The sequence below is a fragment of the Ornithodoros turicata genome, chromosome 2 (genome assembly GCF_037126465.1).
Source record: "Ornithodoros turicata isolate Travis chromosome 2, ASM3712646v1, whole genome shotgun sequence".
NCBI classification, from domain to species: Eukaryota; Metazoa; Arthropoda; class Arachnida; order Ixodida; family Argasidae; genus Ornithodoros; species Ornithodoros turicata.
The window spans coordinates 130301108-130321128 of record NC_088202.1 but is presented as its reverse complement, the minus strand read 5'-3'; the positions used below and the strand labels follow the sequence as shown (position 1 = coordinate 130321128).

General features: G+C 46.6%; 1 protein-coding gene across 1 annotated transcript in view; it reads right to left on the bottom strand.

Annotated features, from left to right (window-relative positions):
- Nucleotides 1-9715: 9715 nt before the first annotated feature.
- LOC135386137 (sortilin-related receptor-like) overlaps nucleotides 9716-20021 on the bottom strand; it is a 70162-nt gene continuing 59856 nt past the window's right edge. Inside the window, exons 34-38 of the mRNA XM_064615898.1 lie at nucleotides 19677-19820; nucleotides 19327-19589; nucleotides 16486-16766; nucleotides 15620-15810; nucleotides 9716-12914 (exon numbers count right to left, since the gene is read on the bottom strand). Coding sequence (XP_064471968.1) covers nucleotides 12643-12914; nucleotides 15620-15810; nucleotides 16486-16766; nucleotides 19327-19589; nucleotides 19677-19820 — 1151 coding nt within the window. The 3' untranslated portion in view covers nucleotides 9716-12642. The remainder of the gene's footprint in view (nucleotides 12915-15619; nucleotides 15811-16485; nucleotides 16767-19326; nucleotides 19590-19676; nucleotides 19821-20021) is intronic.

Below are 20021 nucleotides of genomic sequence, written 5' to 3'. Positions count from 1 at the left end.
CAGTGTCTCAAAAGAGAGATAATCAGGCCGCAGCTGTTAACTCTTACCTATCAAACGTTTGCACGATGCACGGAACGCTTCCATCTGTCTGGTTCCACAGTCGTACCGCAAAGTGTTCCAGCACGAGACATACAACTTGGGGAAGAAGACAGAGAAAACGAAGAGAAGTTCACAACAGAGCACACGTACCACATAGTTCAACATCACACAGTGCACTGAGTAGTAAGAAGCGGTGCCCGCAGGGGTCGCGAACCTAGTATCTCGTGAGGGGGGCGTTGTATGATTAGCCCCAGGTCAGATTTTGTCTGCCGGAGGTACGGAAATTTTGATTGGTTCAAGTGTGGGAAAGGAAAATCAGTGACGAAACCCAAATAGCTTTTTTTTTTTTTTTAGCTTTTTGGGACCAGCTCCGGTGGCGCAGCGGTAACGCGTGCGCTTGGAGACTGGGAGGTCCGCGGTTCGAATCCGCGGGCCGGCTGTCCCGTCTGGGGTTTTTCCTGGGTTTCCCTCACATGTGTAATAGGCGTATGGCGGCACAGTTCCCCTGAAGTCGGCCCATGGACGCAGCTATCCTCCCCCCGAGCGGATTCCGCTCGGTCTTCCACTTCACCCTTTCCTCTCCTCCTCTCCACCACCTTTCGCTTCCCGAGAAACATGCCGCCTAATCAGGCAGGCAGACCTCTCGGTTCCTCCCAACGACACTCCTCCTCCTCCTCCTCCTAGCTTTTTGGGCGGGCCCATTTTGAAATGCGCTCACCGTGTGTTATCGCTATCTTGGAATGACACAGCACGTCTGCCGCCCGCCGCCTGGAAAGGAAACATTCCCGTGACGTGATCCAGCGGCTGAAAGTATTTCTACCAAGGTGACATTCCCCTTTACAACGACGATTGTAGTGGGCATCGGATGCATCGTGCGGGACTTGTTGTATTCAGTAATATAGTTATGCGTGGAAAATGTAAGGAACTCCTAAACTGTAGATTTTCAATAACCCAATACCCATTTGCACGGATCCATGGTATGAAGATCGCTATGGGAAAGAGTATAGTGTAGCATAGAGGCTGGAACAGGTTATGGTATCGCCTGTGGCGATTAGACACCCCAACCATCGTCAAAATAAAGTTGTTCTTGAGTATAGAGCTGGAAATTACGCTAAACAAGTGCTACACGCTCTCGAGTACATTTATTTATTTCTGGATGAAGATGAAGCAATGCCTAAATCAGGGTAATCAGGGGTCTTTACACGCGACGGCCGCATGTGGCCCGCAGTCAGCTATTCTGTGGCCTGAGGGCTCTTGTCCACTAAACAGAATAAAACTGTCCTCCCTCAAAAATAATGAAGAATTAGGAATGAAACCGGGTTTTCAGGCATTGTTTTGCCCCTTGCTCGCCGTAGTGCTGCTCAGGGGTCGAAACCGGAACTGAGCCGTAACCGAAAACCGCAAAAAAAAAAAAAACCGTTATTTTTCGCCGAATCGAACCGTAAAAATATTTTGTCTCCCCTTGAACGAACCGGAACTGAACCGAAAAAATATGATGCGGTAACCGGTTCGCCAGACGGTACAAACGCCTACACCTGCCGTCGACTGCCGCGCACCAGCTCCCTGCATCGCTCGGAGTCTTGCCGAATTTATACAGCGGACAAATTGATAAACCAAGAAGTGGCGAGTTCATGCACCTCCTATAACCTCACCTCCAAAAGGTTCACGACATCCCTGTACATTTTTGCGATTCGAGGTGTAAAAAAAAAAAAAAATGTGCTACACGACAGCTACACTTTGCATTGTTGCCTCGGCTGCTTCCTTTCATTCAGCGTCGCATTGTGAAGACGACGTAAATTTTAATAGTCCACAGCGATATGCACAAGCAACGCAGATCTCTAGCGACCACGGGAAATAGGTTGGCGTGTGGTCCAGAGCATGGAGGAAGAAAACACAGGAGCGGCCTCTCTTCCTCTTTTCAACGGGGAGCAACGTGCTGGCGTGCGCATGGGACTCTGGGATACTCCTATCTACCACGAGAACGCTTTCTTCCCTGATTTCCTTTGGAAATTCGTGATAGCCTTTTGCAATGGAGTTCAGTGGTACACAGTATGCCATTGCCCAGCACTTTTCGGTACAGTAAAGGATGATCTGCTGTCGTGAACTGCATCATGGCTCTTCGTACCTATGAAGTGTAGAGGTGAGGGAGTAAGAGGATGGAAGGAGGAGCAAGCCATCGCCGTAACCTGATATTACCACTCACATGTCGCACACTGATTAGCACAGCACACGTAAACCGGTTCGAACCGATTAATATCGGTTCAAACAGTTATTTTGGTTGCTCTGAACCCAAACCCGAACCGAACCGATAACTTCGAACTGGAACTTGAACCGAACCACAAAATAACAGAAAAAATAACGGTTCCGAGCCCTGGTGCTGCTCCTGTTCATGTTAGCAAGCAGATAAACATTTGACCAGTTCTTGTGGCTCATGAACCTCAACAACTAATGGTTACAAGGACCTGGCCTGCACGTGCATTTGGTAAGCTACACTACGTAATGTGATAATTAATAAGTAATAGTGAAGAGAAGAAGTAGTCAACAAAATGACTACGATAAGTTTATGGGCCTGCAGTATAGCAGTATATCCTCTCCGGATATCATGCGCGAGAAACTGTACGGAGCAGAGAGGCCTAGAGAAAAAAGAAAAATAGAGATGGATCAGTTATGTACAATGATCATTGTAATAAATTTTTAATTGTTGCTGTTTTCTTTGATTTTTCTCCTTCTCCTCCTTTTTCCTTTTCTTTTTTCACGTTGAGAAGGCAAGCAAAGGCTACAATACCGTGTGTAAATATTCAATAGACCTCTACTCGAGAAACGTCATCATAAAGTTGGTCGACAGACTGAAACCGAAACAAATCGGAAAGGAAGGGCTGAGTTCCACGAATGGGCACCTGTTCGCTGCCTCCTATTGAGAGAAAAGTAGGACCGAAGGTCGCGTCCCTTTCAGGGACCATCGTAATCCCCTCAAGACCCGTGGCTTTCGGGCACGACCTTGTTCGCCCCCTAGCTTCGAGCGTAGTTCAAGTCTACCAAATTGGTGGCGCTGTCGAACACTATGACGTCATTTGCTTACAAACAGGGAGAGGTCTATTTCAATGCTCCTGAACGTTGGGATAATCATTCGCGAAGAACTATGTACGAACAACTTGAAACGCCTTTCAAAAATTTTCAGTGCCCGATTTGGAAAGGCAGCTTATTTTTTCTGTTGTCGTGTCAAGTGAAGTTTTTCAGTGCTTAATTGTATATACACCGAGTGCCCAATAACTGCACGGCTCATGTTTTTGAGTATACTTTTTATGCTGGGGAATTTTGCGATAATTACGGTCATTTCTTTTCTGTCCGGTCCTCCATGATATCGTCCAAGGCGAATGAGGTCCGCGACTCGATTTGAGCTTGAGTCCCCTGGCCTAGTTGGTCTGTGACCGATGCGACTTTACTGCACCCAGTTGCGGGGAACGTACGGTATGATATGTGGGTTTGCACCCATCTCTACAACACATTAGCCGCGTTTACATTCACTCAATAGGAGCAGGTCGAGTTGGCTTGTCGAGTTCGCCTCGTTTACGCAAACGCTGTCGGGTCGTGGTGACCCAACGTCGCGTCGAGTGAAATCAACCCGAAAGCAGGGGGAAGGCCCTTGCAATCGCCTCTGGTTGGAGCGAGTACATGTAAACAGCGTTGGGTCGGGTTCGACTCAGCCAGCTAGTCAACTCGACCTGCTCCTCTCGGGTTCATGTAAACGAGGCTATAGGGCTGTTGCAGTGAAATTTGCACAGCGCCATTTCGGGCCCAAACGGCCGCGGATCACAACAGTAAGGCAACAGTAAGGCAACAGTAAGGCAACAGTAAGGCAACAGTAAGGAGTTCCATCAGCGGGTTTTGCATGGTGTGTCAAACGGTATGGTGCCAAGGAAGCTACAAAACCTGCAGGAAATCAACAGAAAAAGCGGTGCTTCTTGAAAGGCGCGAACAACTCGAAACCGTATACTTGAAAGTAGAGGTGTGCGCCGCCGCGCCGAAGCGCCGCCGCCGGAGGTCTGGACCTCGCCGCCGCCACCGTCCCAAAACTGTCGGCGCGCCGCCGCCGCCGCCGCCGATGTTGAAAAATCGGCACGGTTGTTGAATGTGTCCATTTTGATCCGTTTTCCATAAAAAAAAAAAAAACTCTCATGCATCTAGTCTTTTCGTTTGTTTTTCTTGCATCGTAGGTCCCAGGCTTCATTTGTGGTGTTTTTAGCAGAAAGAATTTAATCACTGATATACTGTTTATGCTTCACAGTTTCGTTTCACAGTCCACCCTGGAGGCACAACCCCAGGGAAACTTGTCATTCAATTCCTGCAGGTTGTTTGCCAGTCATCCACTAACACCATAGCACTAGTCATTATCCATATACAGGGTGTGTTTTTTTTTTATTTGTTACAAAATTTTCGTTAAAAAAATGAGAGAAAAGAAAACTACCGGAACAAAATGGATGCCGTTTCCGAGTTGGTCAGACGAAGATTATCTCGAAGAAAGTATTAACTACAACATCCTCATTTACCTAAAATTCTTTAAGTCTTTAATTGGGGGATTTAGCGCAAAAGCGAGATGGCAGGACGGAAGATAATCCTCGTTGAAAGCAATTCCGTGTTTAAGAAATCCTTAAACGCGCACGTGTGCTGAAATATCTGACGCTGAATGTCGCTATGCAAATGCGCCGAAACCAGAAGTACGCAATTTCCGAGCGCAGAAATGACGAGACGTTCGCGTTATGTGGGTTGGAAAGCGATCTATCTGGCCAACAGATTAGCACGTACACCAATCAGCTCGATCGCTACAAAGCACGTGGTCCTCTCACGTGGATTGCCTGTCGATCTTTCTGCGCTCGAAAAGTGCGTAGCAAGTAGTGCGTTTTGTGTGTGCCGGCGACAAGCACCCCGTCAGATGGTGTTTTCAATCGCGAGATCGCGCGGCTTATAATGCGCGCGAAACATGCCAGCCTCAACCCACTCGCTCTGGACAAGCTTATACTGTAAAACCCTTTTATTTCGCGAGCCGTTAATTTTCGCGAATTTCGCGAGTCGGGAAAATTCGCGAACTTTAAGGGCACGCCAAAAATTTCAAAACAGAGAAGGATGAACTCGAGGAGCGCGCGAAATTTAGTGGTTGCGAATATATCCCTGCTGATTCGCGAAAATTTAGGGCTGCGAAATTAAAGGGCCTTACAGTATTTCTTCGTGATAACTACAGCCTCTGCAAAAAAAAAAAAAGAAAACTACGTTATTGGTGCGCCTTATGTCATATCGCTTTCAGTTATAGTAGATATATGTAAATATACAAACGTAAGGCTTACGTTTGCATATTATTTACATATATCTACTATGATTTCTCAAAACGAGCCAATGGATCACTGGAACAAGCTCCTACGCGTTGTCGTCCTGTGAACGTTCGGCACTCGCTATAACTGTTACGTGTGGTTACCATTTAAGGGGTGGCTCATCGTCCAGACTGTCTAGTTATGTTGTTTTCTCCAGCGAAACCGGCCCTTAGCGTGCCCTGTCGAAGTGCGTGGGTGAAGACCTTTCTGAAGTGCGTTCTCCTAATATTCCTTTGCGTGTTCTGGTTTTCTTTCTTAATACGCGCTTATACAGTGCTGATGTACTTGTTTGGCGCAAGGTGCAATAAATACTGTCATCGTCTCGGTATCTATGAATATGCCCCCCCTGCCCCCGCATGCCCCCGCATGCCCCCGCCCCCGCCCCCCCCCCCCCCCCCCCCCGCCCTGAGGCGTCCGAGCATCCCCGTCCGAGAACACATATTGACAGCCTACGGGGCCCACGCCGATAAGACAGTATCGGCGTGGCGCCGCTGACGCCGCCGCCGGAAAAAATGCTCACGGCGCACACCTCTACTTGAAAGTGCCGCGTCGTCTGCTAAACTGGGGAGTGTTGCATGATTTGGGGCGCTGATGTTGCTGCTCACTCGCGCCACCTGGCCCAGAGCAACAGGCCCATAGTGTAATGATATCGCGCCTGACAAGAACAGCGCCAGCTCTCTCAGCAGCACGGCGTTTCCTTTGAAGATGACCTGCATCCCGTCAGGGTCTCAGATTTGACAGAGACAGCTCCTAAACATTTTGTAATATCGTTCTTAAAGGCCAAGGTTCTTCATAAAAGTAGACATCCCTCAGTACGTGCAAGTGTTTCCTCAGCAACGAACGCTCGGCAGAAAAAAAAAATCAAATTGGGAGTAGATTTACACGTAAGGTAAAAATGCTCGGCTGAGGAAATACAGACATTCCTCTTGCTCTGCACCATCTTCTTCCGCTTCTTCTTCCTCACACAAAAACGGCCGTGGACCACGGATGGAGGTTGGCCAGCGCTATATATAACTATGTAAGATTGATGTATGGCTATGAACCAGTATGTACGTTCCCTTCTGCATTCCTCAACTTCATCGCGCCACTCGTGCTCGATGTCCTTTGCTAACAGCACAGGCAGCTGTAGCACATTGGGTCATTTGATTCCTGTCCCACACGCATACAGGGTGTGTGCAGAAAAACGTGACTCGCATTAGCTTGTTGCCTACCTAACTAACGAACTTCCGGTAGCGCACGATGGCGCATTTATGCGTGCGAAATCTGCAGAAAAATTGTGGAAGCCATACTCAGCTTAAAAAATAAAGGGAACAACGAAAACGTCGGCTTCCGTGCATCAAAATAGGGCAACATGGTGGACAACAGGGTGTATGTAAAAGGGCAACATGGTGGACGTAGGAGAGTTGTGTTCAAGTACCGCTAGGGGAGCTATCGGTGCATAAATCGAAACGATGTCCCACATGGATGCTCATCGGCAGTACCCCTAGCGGTGCCTGCACATAACTCTCCTGGGACCGAAATGCACTACCATGCACTGTCATGACCGCCCTATTCTAATACATGGAAGCGCATGTTTTCGCGCTCTGTTTATTTTTTTACACTGAGTATGGCTTCCAGGATTTTTTTATAGCTTTCGCACGCATAAATACGCCGTCGTGCGCCACCGGAAGTTCCTCGGCTAAGTAGACAACGAGTTACATGTAAAAATGCGGGTCACGTTTTTCTGCACACACCCTGTACTTTACAGTCATTACAGCAATCGTGCTATTTTTGTCACCTACTTTACAGTCCAAGAACTGATACTCTGCGATGTTCATAATATGGGTCCATGCAATAGTACTCGTTCTGGTTCGCCGGCTCAGCAGACGACAGCGGAGTAGCAGACAACATTTCTCTGGACCAATCAGCGAGCGTGATCCTTGTAGCGTCAGCGCGAGGTCCCAGGCAGATCACAGGCTGATACTGCTCTCCACCGCCGTTGCCCACGGTCGTTTTTGCGGCGTATTTTAAATTCAATAAACCTCTACCCGAGAAACGTCATCATGACGTTGGTAGACACACCGAAACCGAAACAGATCGGAAGGGGAGAGCTGGTTTCCACGAATGAGCACTTGTTCGCTGCCTCCTATTGAAAGAAAAGTAGGACCGAAGGTCCTTTCAGGGACCATCGTAATCCCCTCAAGACCGTGGCTTTCGGGCGCGATCTTGTTGGCCCCATAGCTTCGAGCATAGTTCAACTCTACCAAACCGGTGGCGCTATCGAACACTATAACGTCATTTGTTTACAAACAGGGAGAGGTCTGTTGCTGCGATAATTAGGACCCTGTGGTGCGAATTACTTCGCATGGTGCATCTTACTGGCCTGCTTAACAGTTTTATAGGAAGAAAACAGGTCGTTAAAAATGACTTCTGTGCTACTTTAAAGGAGCATTAAAGTGGTATCTAACTTGGTCAAAAACTGCTGTCATCTTGTAAAGCAGTATGTGAAAAGCATTCCCACAAAATATTTCTGTCCAAAGTTGTTTCACCACGGCGCAATTGATTTGGAAAATCGCTCCCGCGGTGACAGGCCGGAGCGCTCCAACTGCAGACCACACCCACTCTACTGTGACGTTGGTGGTAGAGCGCCCCTCATTCGTTCGTAGGAAAAACCGTGTGCTACGAACATTGCGAGCTGTTTCTTGTAGACTTCTATTCTTTATATGATTTATATCACGTTTTCTAAAGAAAAAAACAACGCATATATGCAGCCTGAGAAAATAAGATTACGATCGCAAGAATAATATATCCGTGGCTTCTGTGCAATCTCAGAATTCACAGTAGCAGAAAGCATGCGATGGCGGTGGTATTGTGGCGCCACCTGTTCGCCACTGAATCAACTGCGCGGTGAAAACGGTCGGACAGGCTGCACACTGTCGGGAAGCACGGGGTTTTCGCTGTAAAAGCGCAGTTGGGCTGCACCACACGTTCTTCCCGTGGTGTCTGCGGTCCCAAAAAATCGTGGTTGTGTCGTGGACAGCCTTCAAAACCCTCCGTTTCGGACATCACGTAGCCGGAGAACGCATGGCGTCTCCGAAGCGGTAGCAGACGCTCCGGCCTGCGCGATGTTGCTCACCTCGATCATGTGATCCGAGGTCCAATGAGGAGCGTCCTTACCACTTGCGTCACATAGTGACGCGCGTGGTGGCGCTCATCACGTGCCTATCGTGAAGGCGAAGGAGGGTGTTTCGCGCACGGGAGGTTCGGGGAGCTATTGCAGGCATCCCAATTTCGCTACGGTTGCGCTAATTGTGGGAAAACTGTTTTCGGCCGCCTAACATTCCATACTGACCAAAAACAGAAACAAAGTTGTGGGCCTCTAGACTGCTCCTTTAATGACATCTAGAATCACTTTTTCAATCACTTTTAGAATCACCCCAAGATTAAATAGGGGTACAGCATATCGCATTCGTTTTCCGCGCCGGAGCCGCCGTTCGGTGTCCGCGATTGGGCCGATCGTGTCACGCGGCGTCCCATTATTAGGCGACGCAGCCGCGCCGGACACAAGATGGGGGGCTCGCTCGCGGACGTGGCTCAGTATCGCTACTCTGCTCCCTATTTGGTGACTCTAATGGCACCTTGTTCCACTTGTTTTTCAAGTGGATCCACTTGGGATACCAGCTCAGATTTTTCCCTTAAGGTCCTAAAGCGGCTTCTTAGGTTTCCTCTGTTGGTAAGAGCGTTACAGTGGTGGTGAGAGTGCTAGCAGTGTTATGTTTCTGGAAAGTCATTAAACAAAGTTTAGGAAACGTAGGGCCGCAATGTTCCTCCAACGTTGCTCTGCCATGCTGCATGAACGTTGCAGTAACGTTGGTCCACTGACAATGCTGCCGGAACGTTCGGCCGCAACGTTTCTCAAACGTTGCTCTGCCATGTTGCATGAACATTGCTGAATGGCAAGTAATGTTGGTCCACTTTTGACAATGTTGCAGGAACTGTTGATGAAGGTGAATGAGGTGTTGATAAATGTGGCCCTACATTGGACAACATTCGCAACATTGCTGCAACATCGAGGCCACAATATGTGCTACTAGGGTTTCTGCCCGAAAGGTGTCTTTCTGGCTCCCTTTCAGGCGGTCTCAGGAGGGGTACTTAATTGCCCCCACCCCTGTTGACACCAACACCGTGCACTGCCAATCCTCATGCAAGGACAGTCATATAAAATAGAAACATGTAAGGGTCACTGGTCAGGTGCATCATCATTGGTGCACAGTGAAACTAGCAGCATGTGGAGGACATGGTGCTTCGTTGAAATACAAAGAGAAATCCTCACTTTATGTGGATATCTTTTATTAAAACCCACTGTACTCCACAAATGTTGTACATACATGGCATGCATTCATTAAAATGCAATGTTTTCCTCTGTTAGAATTTGCAGACACAATAGGTATCACAGATTCTTTTTCCTCAAAGAAAACCACTCAAGACTAAAATGAATGATCTTGAAAATAAGCAAGCCAAGCAAGACCTGACCTACCTAACACTGCACTAACCCAGCAAAGTGGTAAAAAGCATCATTAACAAAAAAATGCGAAAAAGCACTACAACCGAGAGGAAATATGGCCAAATATGGACAAGATTATCGGGAAAAAAACCATGCATGAAATGCATTTAGTAATAGAGAGGTCGCCTGATGACTTTTTACAGTATAGTAATTTAGTACAAAACGCCGATTTTTCCTTTCCAATAGTGGGGTGGCTGTGTCATTTATATGCTATTTACCACTTCAAAGAAAATTATAACAGTTTTCACTGAACACATATCATGAGAACACTGCGACCATCTGACAGGAATGCTTGCTTGTAGATCCAGTCACACCTAGGATTCACAGCACATCCTATGTTAAACGCAAAAGTGACTCAGGAGCGGGGGAACACTTTAGGATCAGACTTTCATTAGCTATACATGGTCACAACATACAAAAGAAATTATAAAAATAGCAATATAGCCATTTAATATGTTGACTCGCAGAATGGATACTACCACGAAACAACTTTCACAGAACATCATGAGCAACAGACTGACACATTGCAATGCAAATAAAGGGTATATGAATAAAGCTATACTGTACTTTGTACTCTCCACTAGACACTTAAACTTGCACATCTGCACACACAAATAGCCCTAACGGACATCAAGTGCTGAGGCAATACCCTTCTGAATTCTTTTATATAGCTTTGCTGAGAAACAAATTTTGTTCACTCAGAAGGCTAAAACTGTATATTTTCCCTGTTTAAAGAAAGAAAATTTTTGGCTATTGCACAAAAGTAACATAACAAACATTAAAAAGTAACACCAAAAGTACAGGAGCTGTAACTAGGACATGCAGACAGCCCATCTTACGATGTATTGACCAATATATTCGATCTAAAAGAAACATACCGATTTTCCAAAAAAACGGTTGCAACAGCATCCTCAATTTAAGGTTATCTCGGCATAACAAAGGAGAGAAAGTTTATAAAGCAACAGGTTTCCAGATCTCAAGATCAGATCCTTACATGATTATGCTGCACATCTTACCAGTAGCATCTTACAGTGACGTTTTACAGATAATGGAACACATAATGATAAGCAGATCAAGTCCACAAGGACCATTCTTTAAAAATGAATGGAAGGGAGAAAATGGATCACTAACCCTCAAGACGTGTGAGAACTAAAGTGGAACTTCAGCTGTCACAACGCGAGACAAATGCAATACACTCCAAGGTGTTGATGAGCAGTCGCGCAGCAATTATTTTTCACTACGCAGATAATTTGCTAACTAGTATCCTCGTATTTCATTAAACAGTGTTGAAGAGAGATGTCTAGTAGGCACTGTATTATTCCAAGGAAGTTGTCCTACCATGCACGAGGGATCTTACCGAAAAATGCATTTAGTCCTTGTCTCTCATGCTAACACATTGCATCACCACCCACAGATGAGATGCAAAACTCAGCCTTTCTGTGATGCTTGCAGGGTTGCATAAAGAATTGGCAATAGAAAGACACAATGTAGAGGGTATCTAGAATACTACAATGACATAAAATATAAAAGCAATAACAAGATCTTCAGTTCGAAATATAAATCATCAGTGCCCCACAACAGCAGTGCTTACTCTTTGGTGTCGAACATCATATTCAACAGTAAAACAGATACGAGCACAAATGCAAACCTCAAATTACCTACAGCTATTAAGGTCCTTATCCCTAGGGTACTAACGTAGGAGCGTTGTGATAACATCCAACGTACATGAGCAATATGTAAGTGCATGCATTTTAACAGTGCACCATTTAATGGTTGCAGGTAATAGGAATACTTCCTTCTGTGCACGACTGAGCTAAATGAAGTCTGTGTACGAGTGGCTGTGCCTACGAGGCATAAATGTGTGTGTATGCTCATCTGCATAAGCGGGGGCTCACTCGGGAGTTCTGTGTAATCAGTACAGAGGCTCCTGGAAGCCTACAGCTGTCTGTTCTCCCTTTTACCTGTCCTTACAAAATCGATTGTCAAGTAAAAATACTTTGCTCCTCTTCAAAGCTCCTCAAGCAGTGCAAGATGGGATTATATTCCAAGCGGCTCAATGAAAGCTTAACACTGGCTGCTCACATTACACTGATCATGTGACACTGGTAATAAGACAATGCAAAAGTAATACCACCGTGCAGCAAAAACCAAAAGTAAACGAGCCTTTCGTGAAGAGCAATACATAGGCTAGTCAGCGACACACATTGCCCACCATGTCAGAGAAGACCGAATGACCGGATGAATGAACAAGAAGAGATGGATATCACTACCTGTTCCACCCCTTCCTGTTTATCTACTGTTATCTACCCCTACTGTTCCGGCTTAAGATGGAAATGTATTTCTAAGACTGCCCAACCAGTGTTTAAGCCACAAGCTTAAAAATGGGTGTTGCATCACTTTCTACCACCACTTTGAGAATATTTGAAAAATTTAAGTAGCAAACATTGTGCATATCTGCAGTGCGAGAAATTCTAGACATGCCCCTTTGAACACCTAGAAGACAGAGCAGTGGTATGACACCGGCCAGTTCACCGGCCCACACGTGGTACGACAAGGCACTAAGCAGACACCGTGACTGTGCACAGAGGAGCTATAGTTTCTGGCTTCCAAGGACTTCCACACTGATCACACTGAGCAGACTACAAATGCGGGCTCTACCATAGCAGACTGGAGATTCACTCAGACCAGCATCTAGGATCACGCAATGACCAGAGGTTCGTCGTCTGAGAACCCGCGGATGACTGGTTCATCTTCCTCCTCTTCGTCCATTTCGTGCACCTCAGAGGCGGTGGTGAACGTTGTGGCTCCGGAGCGAGTGTCGTAGTGAGTGTTCGCAAAGGATACAAAACTTCGTTGCAGACGACGGTGTCTCACCACCAAAAATGCTACAACAGCTGCCAGGGTAATGATGATGAACACGGCACCTGCCACAACGCCTGCCATACTGCCTGTACTGACAGACAGACGCTCTGGGAAGAAAGAGGGGATTACTGAGAGTTACATGATTTATTGTGCAAATTAAACTGTATGAACATGCAGATTAGAAAGTAGGCACATGTGTAAATGGGTTATGTGTGTTGGTTCAAGCTGAGGAAGCAGCAGAAATTACTGAACATTACAGAGGAATGTAGCACAATGTTTCCATGTTACAGGCCACTTGCATACGATGCACAAGAAGACAGAAGTACAGAACACAAGTTCACACAGTTCTTGGAACTCTAAAGGAAGAGAAGAGGGGGCAAAGGACTGAACAAAGAAAAGACAATAAAAAGAAAATGGAAAGCACGTTGCATACATTTACAGTAGACTCTCACGAGTTCAAACCCCGAGGGACCACAGATTTTTTACTGTATGACTTATCGAAAGTTTGAATTAACAAGACTTTCTCTGCTTGACAAAGTTTTGGATACTTTCGTATGTATCTGGACATATAAAGCACTTTTTCTAACAACAAAAGTAACTTTATTTGATGATGATGAGTGAGGAGTTCCATCACCAGGAGCAATACTTTACCCCATTGCTGGTGGCGATGTGGGAACTGAAATAATGAGTCGCCTCACAGTGAGGACCGATGTATTACAGTGTCTAAAATGGCCAGAAGAGCTTTGAGGGCACAGCGTTAGTGCGCTGGACTTGGCCATGGCAGCTTCACCTAGAGCACGCATGCGTTAGGTGAAGCCGACTTGCGGACTTGATGACGGCGGTGCCTCTGACAGTGTACATTGACGAAATGTCGCTTCGGGAAATAGAATCTGATGTTATCAGGCAGAGCTGGAAGCGCGTTAGGAAAGCATCCACAAATTTTTCCAGCCTACTAGGGCTTAGCAAGGTTTATTTAAGCGAAATTCATTTTTTCGGACAGCTCAATTATTCGGAGTTTTGTGCGATTCCCTCCGAGTCCGAAAAATCGGGCGGCAACTGTATTTGCAATATTCAATTCATATTTGAAAATTTGATATTCAAAGTTTTCGAATATTCATAAAAGTTTGAATATTTGATTTTTCTCGAATATGATAGCAGCTTATTACAAAGCTGTTGCGGGATGTGCGCTGGAAATTGTACGTAGCAGTAACAGTGATGAACATGTATAGTAGAACTGCTGCAAAACGACGCGCTAAAATTCCGAGGTACACTCATCTGCGAATGCATTGCTACACTTTCAGTAAACGAAGCCGAAACTAGTAGAGAGTTGTGTGCAGCTGCCACTTTAAAGTCCGCCCCAGTCAGATGGAAAACCACGGTACGCTTCATGCATCGTCAGGGCAGTCGTGGATTGCCAACGAATTCTGAACATTCGTGTGAGGCCTACAGTTCGGTGAAATTCCGGTTAAATATCGAAATTTTGTTGGCGTTGAGCTGAACACCTCTGTTCACCGTACCACTGCATGTGCAGCCCAAACATCGCGTCTCGAAAGCGTTTTTTCGGTTTCAATTTGTGGTGGTCAGGGATATACAGTCGACCCACATTTATCCGGACGGCTTCGTTTCCTGTGAAAATGTCCGGATAGCGGGGGAACCGGATAAGTAAAACACGAAAATTCCGAGTAACCCTAAAAGGACATCTTTATTGATCATTACACAGAAAACTATCCATTGTCATCTGTTTCATTCTAATACACGCATACAGTTCTTCCAAACCTTTGCGTATGGCATTGACTTGCGAAATATTGTTCCGTTGCTCGAAAAATAACAGCGCCGATCTCAGTGCCGCCCGCGCATTTTCTACCGTCACAGCAGGTGCCCCATCCAGGCTTTCATCATCAGAGTCTTCTAGAACACTATCGGAAGCGACGACACACTGACGATGTCGTCATCTATGATTGCAGCGCAGGGGTCCTCGTTGCGGACCTTCTCAGTCTGAAATGATCAGACTGCTCAGTGGATTACTTTAGTGTAACGTGCAAAGTCGGAAAGGAAGAAAATTCTTCCTAGCAACGCTGTCTTTGTGTCAGCAAAAGTCACGACCAGGGTTCTTGACCTCACTTGACTAGGTGTGGGCCAAGTGTCATTCCTCGACAATGACCGGATAACTGAAGCCGATTGTTGGGTATTAGTCACTTCTGTTCCCTGGAATTTTCGTCAGAGTCCGGAAGCTGAAGTCCGCATAAACGAGGGCGAAATACGTGGGGAGAAATCCGTACCCATGCTTTTTTGTCCGGATAGCGCAGGATCTGGATAAATGAAGTCCGGATAAACGCAGGTCGACTGTATAACAGAATCATGTTCACGTGTGATGACGGCGATAATCGAGGAATTGGACGTCACGATATTTCGACAGTTTCTCCAACTCTGGCGCTCTGCAACCGTATGTTTTTGTGACTCTATGTGCGACCGTAGAGAGCCAGTTCACCGGCCTTTTCTCTGGTGTAAGCAGTCGAAAACATGGGTTGCTCCATGCAGAGACACTTTGAGGGAACGAATTAGGAGAAGGTGGCGTTTGAATTAACAAGGTTATCATTACTATTGAAAATATAGCAGGCCAAACAAAAATTCGAAATATGTGTGAGTTCCGAAATTCCGAAATAACGGGGTTTGGACTAATGCGAGTCTACCGTACTTGTTTGCTCCGTAGAATCTTGGAATTCGGCACAATCACACTGCATTAGGGTAAATACAGTCGGTACCATGACACCTTCTTCCTTGTAGCAACCTGAATGTCCAACAAGATCCTTACCTGCTAAGATGCCAACCTCTACTGTGTCTGACCGTAAGCTTTCGAAGCCGTGCTCATCAATCATGCTGACAGCAATGTGGTACACCTTCCCGCTTGGAAGGCTCGAGATTATAAGCGGCGGTTGTGACACGTTGTATTGCTTTGCGTCCTTCAAGTCTTTATAGTTTGATATGTATACTACATGTACAATCCTGCGACAAAAGAAAGAAGAGAGGTCCGTGTAGCAGAGATATGGCTTGTACATACGGCATGTAGTTGAAAGCAGGTAACATTTTCGTCGCACACATATTTCCACAAAACCCTCCGATAAGGCAGGTCTATTTATTTTCTATCAGCTGGCACAACTCTCATCTGTGAGCACGAGAGCACTAACAGCTACCTCATGATACACATTGTCCCTATTTTATATCGAGAATCATAAAATTATTCCCTAAGCTGGTGTCCCTTTTTGCTTCGACGGATACTTCGCAACAATCTGGCAAAAAAAGAAAACGTGAATGTCGTACACAACACCAACAATCCCCTCGATATCTAATACAGCCTTTGAGATGATTTGGCACCAGTGATGACAATAGCACGCAGAAAGTGAAATGTGGAGAGGGAAAACTTCCTTCTTCCACGATTCATACGGAGGAGGTTGCCATAACGTCATCCTGCATAGTTGTCTGCTTTGACTCCTACATATTCCCTGGTGTTTTTGGGAAGGGATGCGCGAGACGTGAATTCAGACTCAGCTCCAAATCGAGTACGAAGTAATCCGGTAGGTGAAGTATATACACCTTATTATTCAAGCGAGGAATCGTCATTTGATGACAAATGCGGCGATACAGGTCTCAATCCACTGACAGTTACCACTTATTACTTACTTATCATCCTTCATGCTAGGGGGCAGCTGCGGTGCCTTCCAGTGGATGTAGAGGCTGCCATTGCGTTCTGGCACCACAGCTAGCTGCCTGGGAGCTGCCAAGGCAGGCACCACAAACAATGTTGGTGCGCTCAGACGAGCATTGGGGACACTCGTACAAATCTGGAGCACGTACGTCGCTCCCGGGTGAAGTTCCGCCAGAGACATTGAGAGAAGTGTGTTGTTAGTCGTCGGCACTGAGTGAAGATCCTCTACACCTGTCCTGTTGTCACGGATATACACCTGTAAGTGAACTTCACTATTAGAAAATTTGGGAACCACAGGGCACACTACAGCACTGCACGGGCCTAATTTTCAGGCCTGTGCACGGACCAGGCCCGGCTGCTGCGGCCCGTGCCCAGCCTCTTCTATAGATTTACAGCCCGGTCCCGGCACGAGCCCGACTTCACCGGCCCGGTCCCAGCCCGTACCCGACTGTTTCCATGCTCAGGCCCGGTCCCAGCCCGCCTCTACTCTACTATTTATGTTGTTGAGGCCAAAAGGCATATTTATATTTACTAAAGAGCACAGCACAGCGTGGAAAAGCACACAGCTAATTGGTGGAGAGTGAGGAGGTACACTCGAATGGATCAGCTGTGTTTCTCTGCCGGCAAGCCGCTCTGTGCTTGGTGCTTGCCTGCTTGGGAAGGCAGTGCGCAGCGGCGCATGGGCGATATGCATGTAGCTTGCAGTTCAAGACAGACTTATCTCCACTCTATTGCACATGCACCGGTGTTGGTTCCCCTTACTCGAACTCCCACGCGAACGAAATATGTCAGAACGGCTAACGTAGCTGACCCTTGTTCCGGACTCTCAGAGCCACACCAATTGTCCTCAAATGTGTGTGAGTGCACGTGTGAAATCTAGACCCATTACTCGAAATACAGGTATACAGACCCTAGGGTATCTAGACCCCAGGTATCTAGACCCATTACTCGAAATACAGACCCAAATCGGTAAGCAGGATCACGTATAAAAAAGTGACAGTTGTCAGATGAGGGTACCATGAGATCCCACACCCCATGAAGAATAAAGTGACACGAAAATTCGGCTGTCCAGTCTCGCGAAATATGTTCGCACACACACCGGACCATGGCCGGCATTGTCAAACCCGTACCCGGCCTGGGCCCGGTGGTTGAAACCTGAGCCCGGCCCAGGCCCGCATAAAAAATGCAGAACCCGGCCCAGCCTGGGCTCGGGCTTTCAGGTAAGCCCGGCCCCGTGCAGTGCTTCAGGGCACACTCCTACAGCATAATTAAGGATAATGAACTTTTGCCTCAGTGTCTCTGAGGCAGCAGCATAGCCAAAGGGTTCGGTATTGGAGGTTTGAACCCCTATGAAATCATACCTTTTGTACAGTAGAATCTGGATGATACGAATCTCACGGGGTCGCGGAAAAAATTCATATCATCCGAAATTCGTATCAAACGAATTAAACCAAAATAAAAATTGAGGCAAAAAAATAGACATTGACTGTTCATTTTTCGTTACTGTCAATGAAAGAGGTCGGTTGTAAAGCTTTTGTGTCTCCGTTTTTGGCCAATGCTGCCCAAATACGCGAGATGATTCAAAAGACGTAGCACGTGCTTTTCACCCGCGGGTCGCGCGGCAGTGGTCTAAAGCGAGCTTCTCCTAAAGCAAGCAGGCGTTAGGTGAAGCCGGCTTGCGGAATGGTGACGCGTAACGTTGCCACAAGTTGTTCTGATATGTTCCCTCCACGTGTTCTGGTCGCTGTTTTCCGCCAGAGCGATATCACACAGCTTCGCGGTTTATTGTTTTGAGGGGGGTAAAAGGGTCAAAACAGAGATAAGGTGATAAGGTTCCGGACCGTTCAATCCCTTTGATCTTATCTCCACCACCACCACCAAATGGAAAGTCATTGCTTGCATTGCGCCACATGATGTAAGGGAGTTCGTGGTGAGGATGGCCCTCCCTTTTCGAAAGACGCAGCAGCATGACTCGCGCGCTCTCGCGTCACGGGGGAACGACCTCTGTCGTATCCTCGGCTCATTCGTATCATCCGTAAAGGCAAGATAACGCGTTCGTATCATCCGAACTCTAATAGATGGGAAGAATAGGCATTCCGGCCGGGACCGGAAAAGAATTCGTATCATGCCGAAATTCGTATCATCCGTGATCGTATCATCTTGATTCTACTGTAGTGCTTTTGGGAGAGGGAGAACAAGGGCAAAGTACTCTCCAGGTAAAGAGCTCGTAGGACCCCTCCCAGAATATTTTTCTGGCTACATCACTGCCCTGAGGTAGTGGAGGTTAAGTTCTTGCTAGGAACATTAGAACGCTTCCCTGGGGATGCAATAGTTATTACGGTGCATCGATTATTAAAACAAGCAGAGCCTTATATTCTACGGTAAAACCGGGTAAAACCAGTTTTCACCGTCCAGTGTGCATCACTGTCACATAGGATAAAGCCCAAGAACAAACTTCCGCTCATTCAGCACAGTCACTCAGCATCGCGTGCTCGCATGAAATACGACAAATGCTTTTTTAATGTTATCCACCCGGGAATATGTTTTTCCACTTGATATCTCTCAATTTCATCCTATTTTACGGATTCTAAAATATCAATGGTGCTAGGGCCAGCTGGTTCGTTCTAAAACGACGATAAAACCTGAGACAAGGAACAGAAAATAACAACACAGCTTGAGAACGCCTCGTGTTGTTATTTTCTGTTCCTTGTCTCAGGTTTTATCGTTGTTTTCCTAAAATATAGTTCAATTTTTGCCCTTGATCTCCGAAAAAGAACATACAAAAAGGGTCCAAATCTACACAGCGCTTCTCTTACCATGTATCCCACAGCACGGTCAATGACAAAGCAGGACGCCTTCCAAGTGACGATGACATGTCCGTCGTCACGATACCGCGCCGTTTTTACTTGGACATCTCTCGGTGGTGCCTGCGCACTGTACTCCGTCATCACTGACTGAGGGACGGAAGCAGGACCAACTCCCAAGGGTGCCACAACACGAACTTGGAATACGTATACTTCGCACGCTTCCAAGCCGTTCTCCACAGTGTACACTGATGCAGTTGTGTTTCCCACAGATACTGCAAAGGCATCAACAAGATAGAGAGCATGTGCCAGACACTCAACTCATCACTCAGTCACTTGCAGGTAGGAACGGAGGCACCAACCTGGAGGTGAATGGGAGTCAACTTTATAGACTCCATATACCCAAGCAGTGCCACTTTGGTGCGTAGATACGGGCCTCCAGTGCAGTGATACACGCGAGCCATTCACAGAAAATATCACGCCTTCTGGTGCAGGAAGTGGTTGACCTGGAGTGATGATTAGCCTATAGTTAGAGCCCGATATAGTTTATAGTTATAGTTTAACCCGATTCTTCCCCGAATTTAAGGTTGCCTCTTTATAGGGTGAAACCCAATTTTCACCCGGCAAATTGCCCTCACTGAGACGTCTGTAGGAATGCACACTAACTTGTTTGACAGCAAATGCAGTTAAGTCACCATTTGTACCAA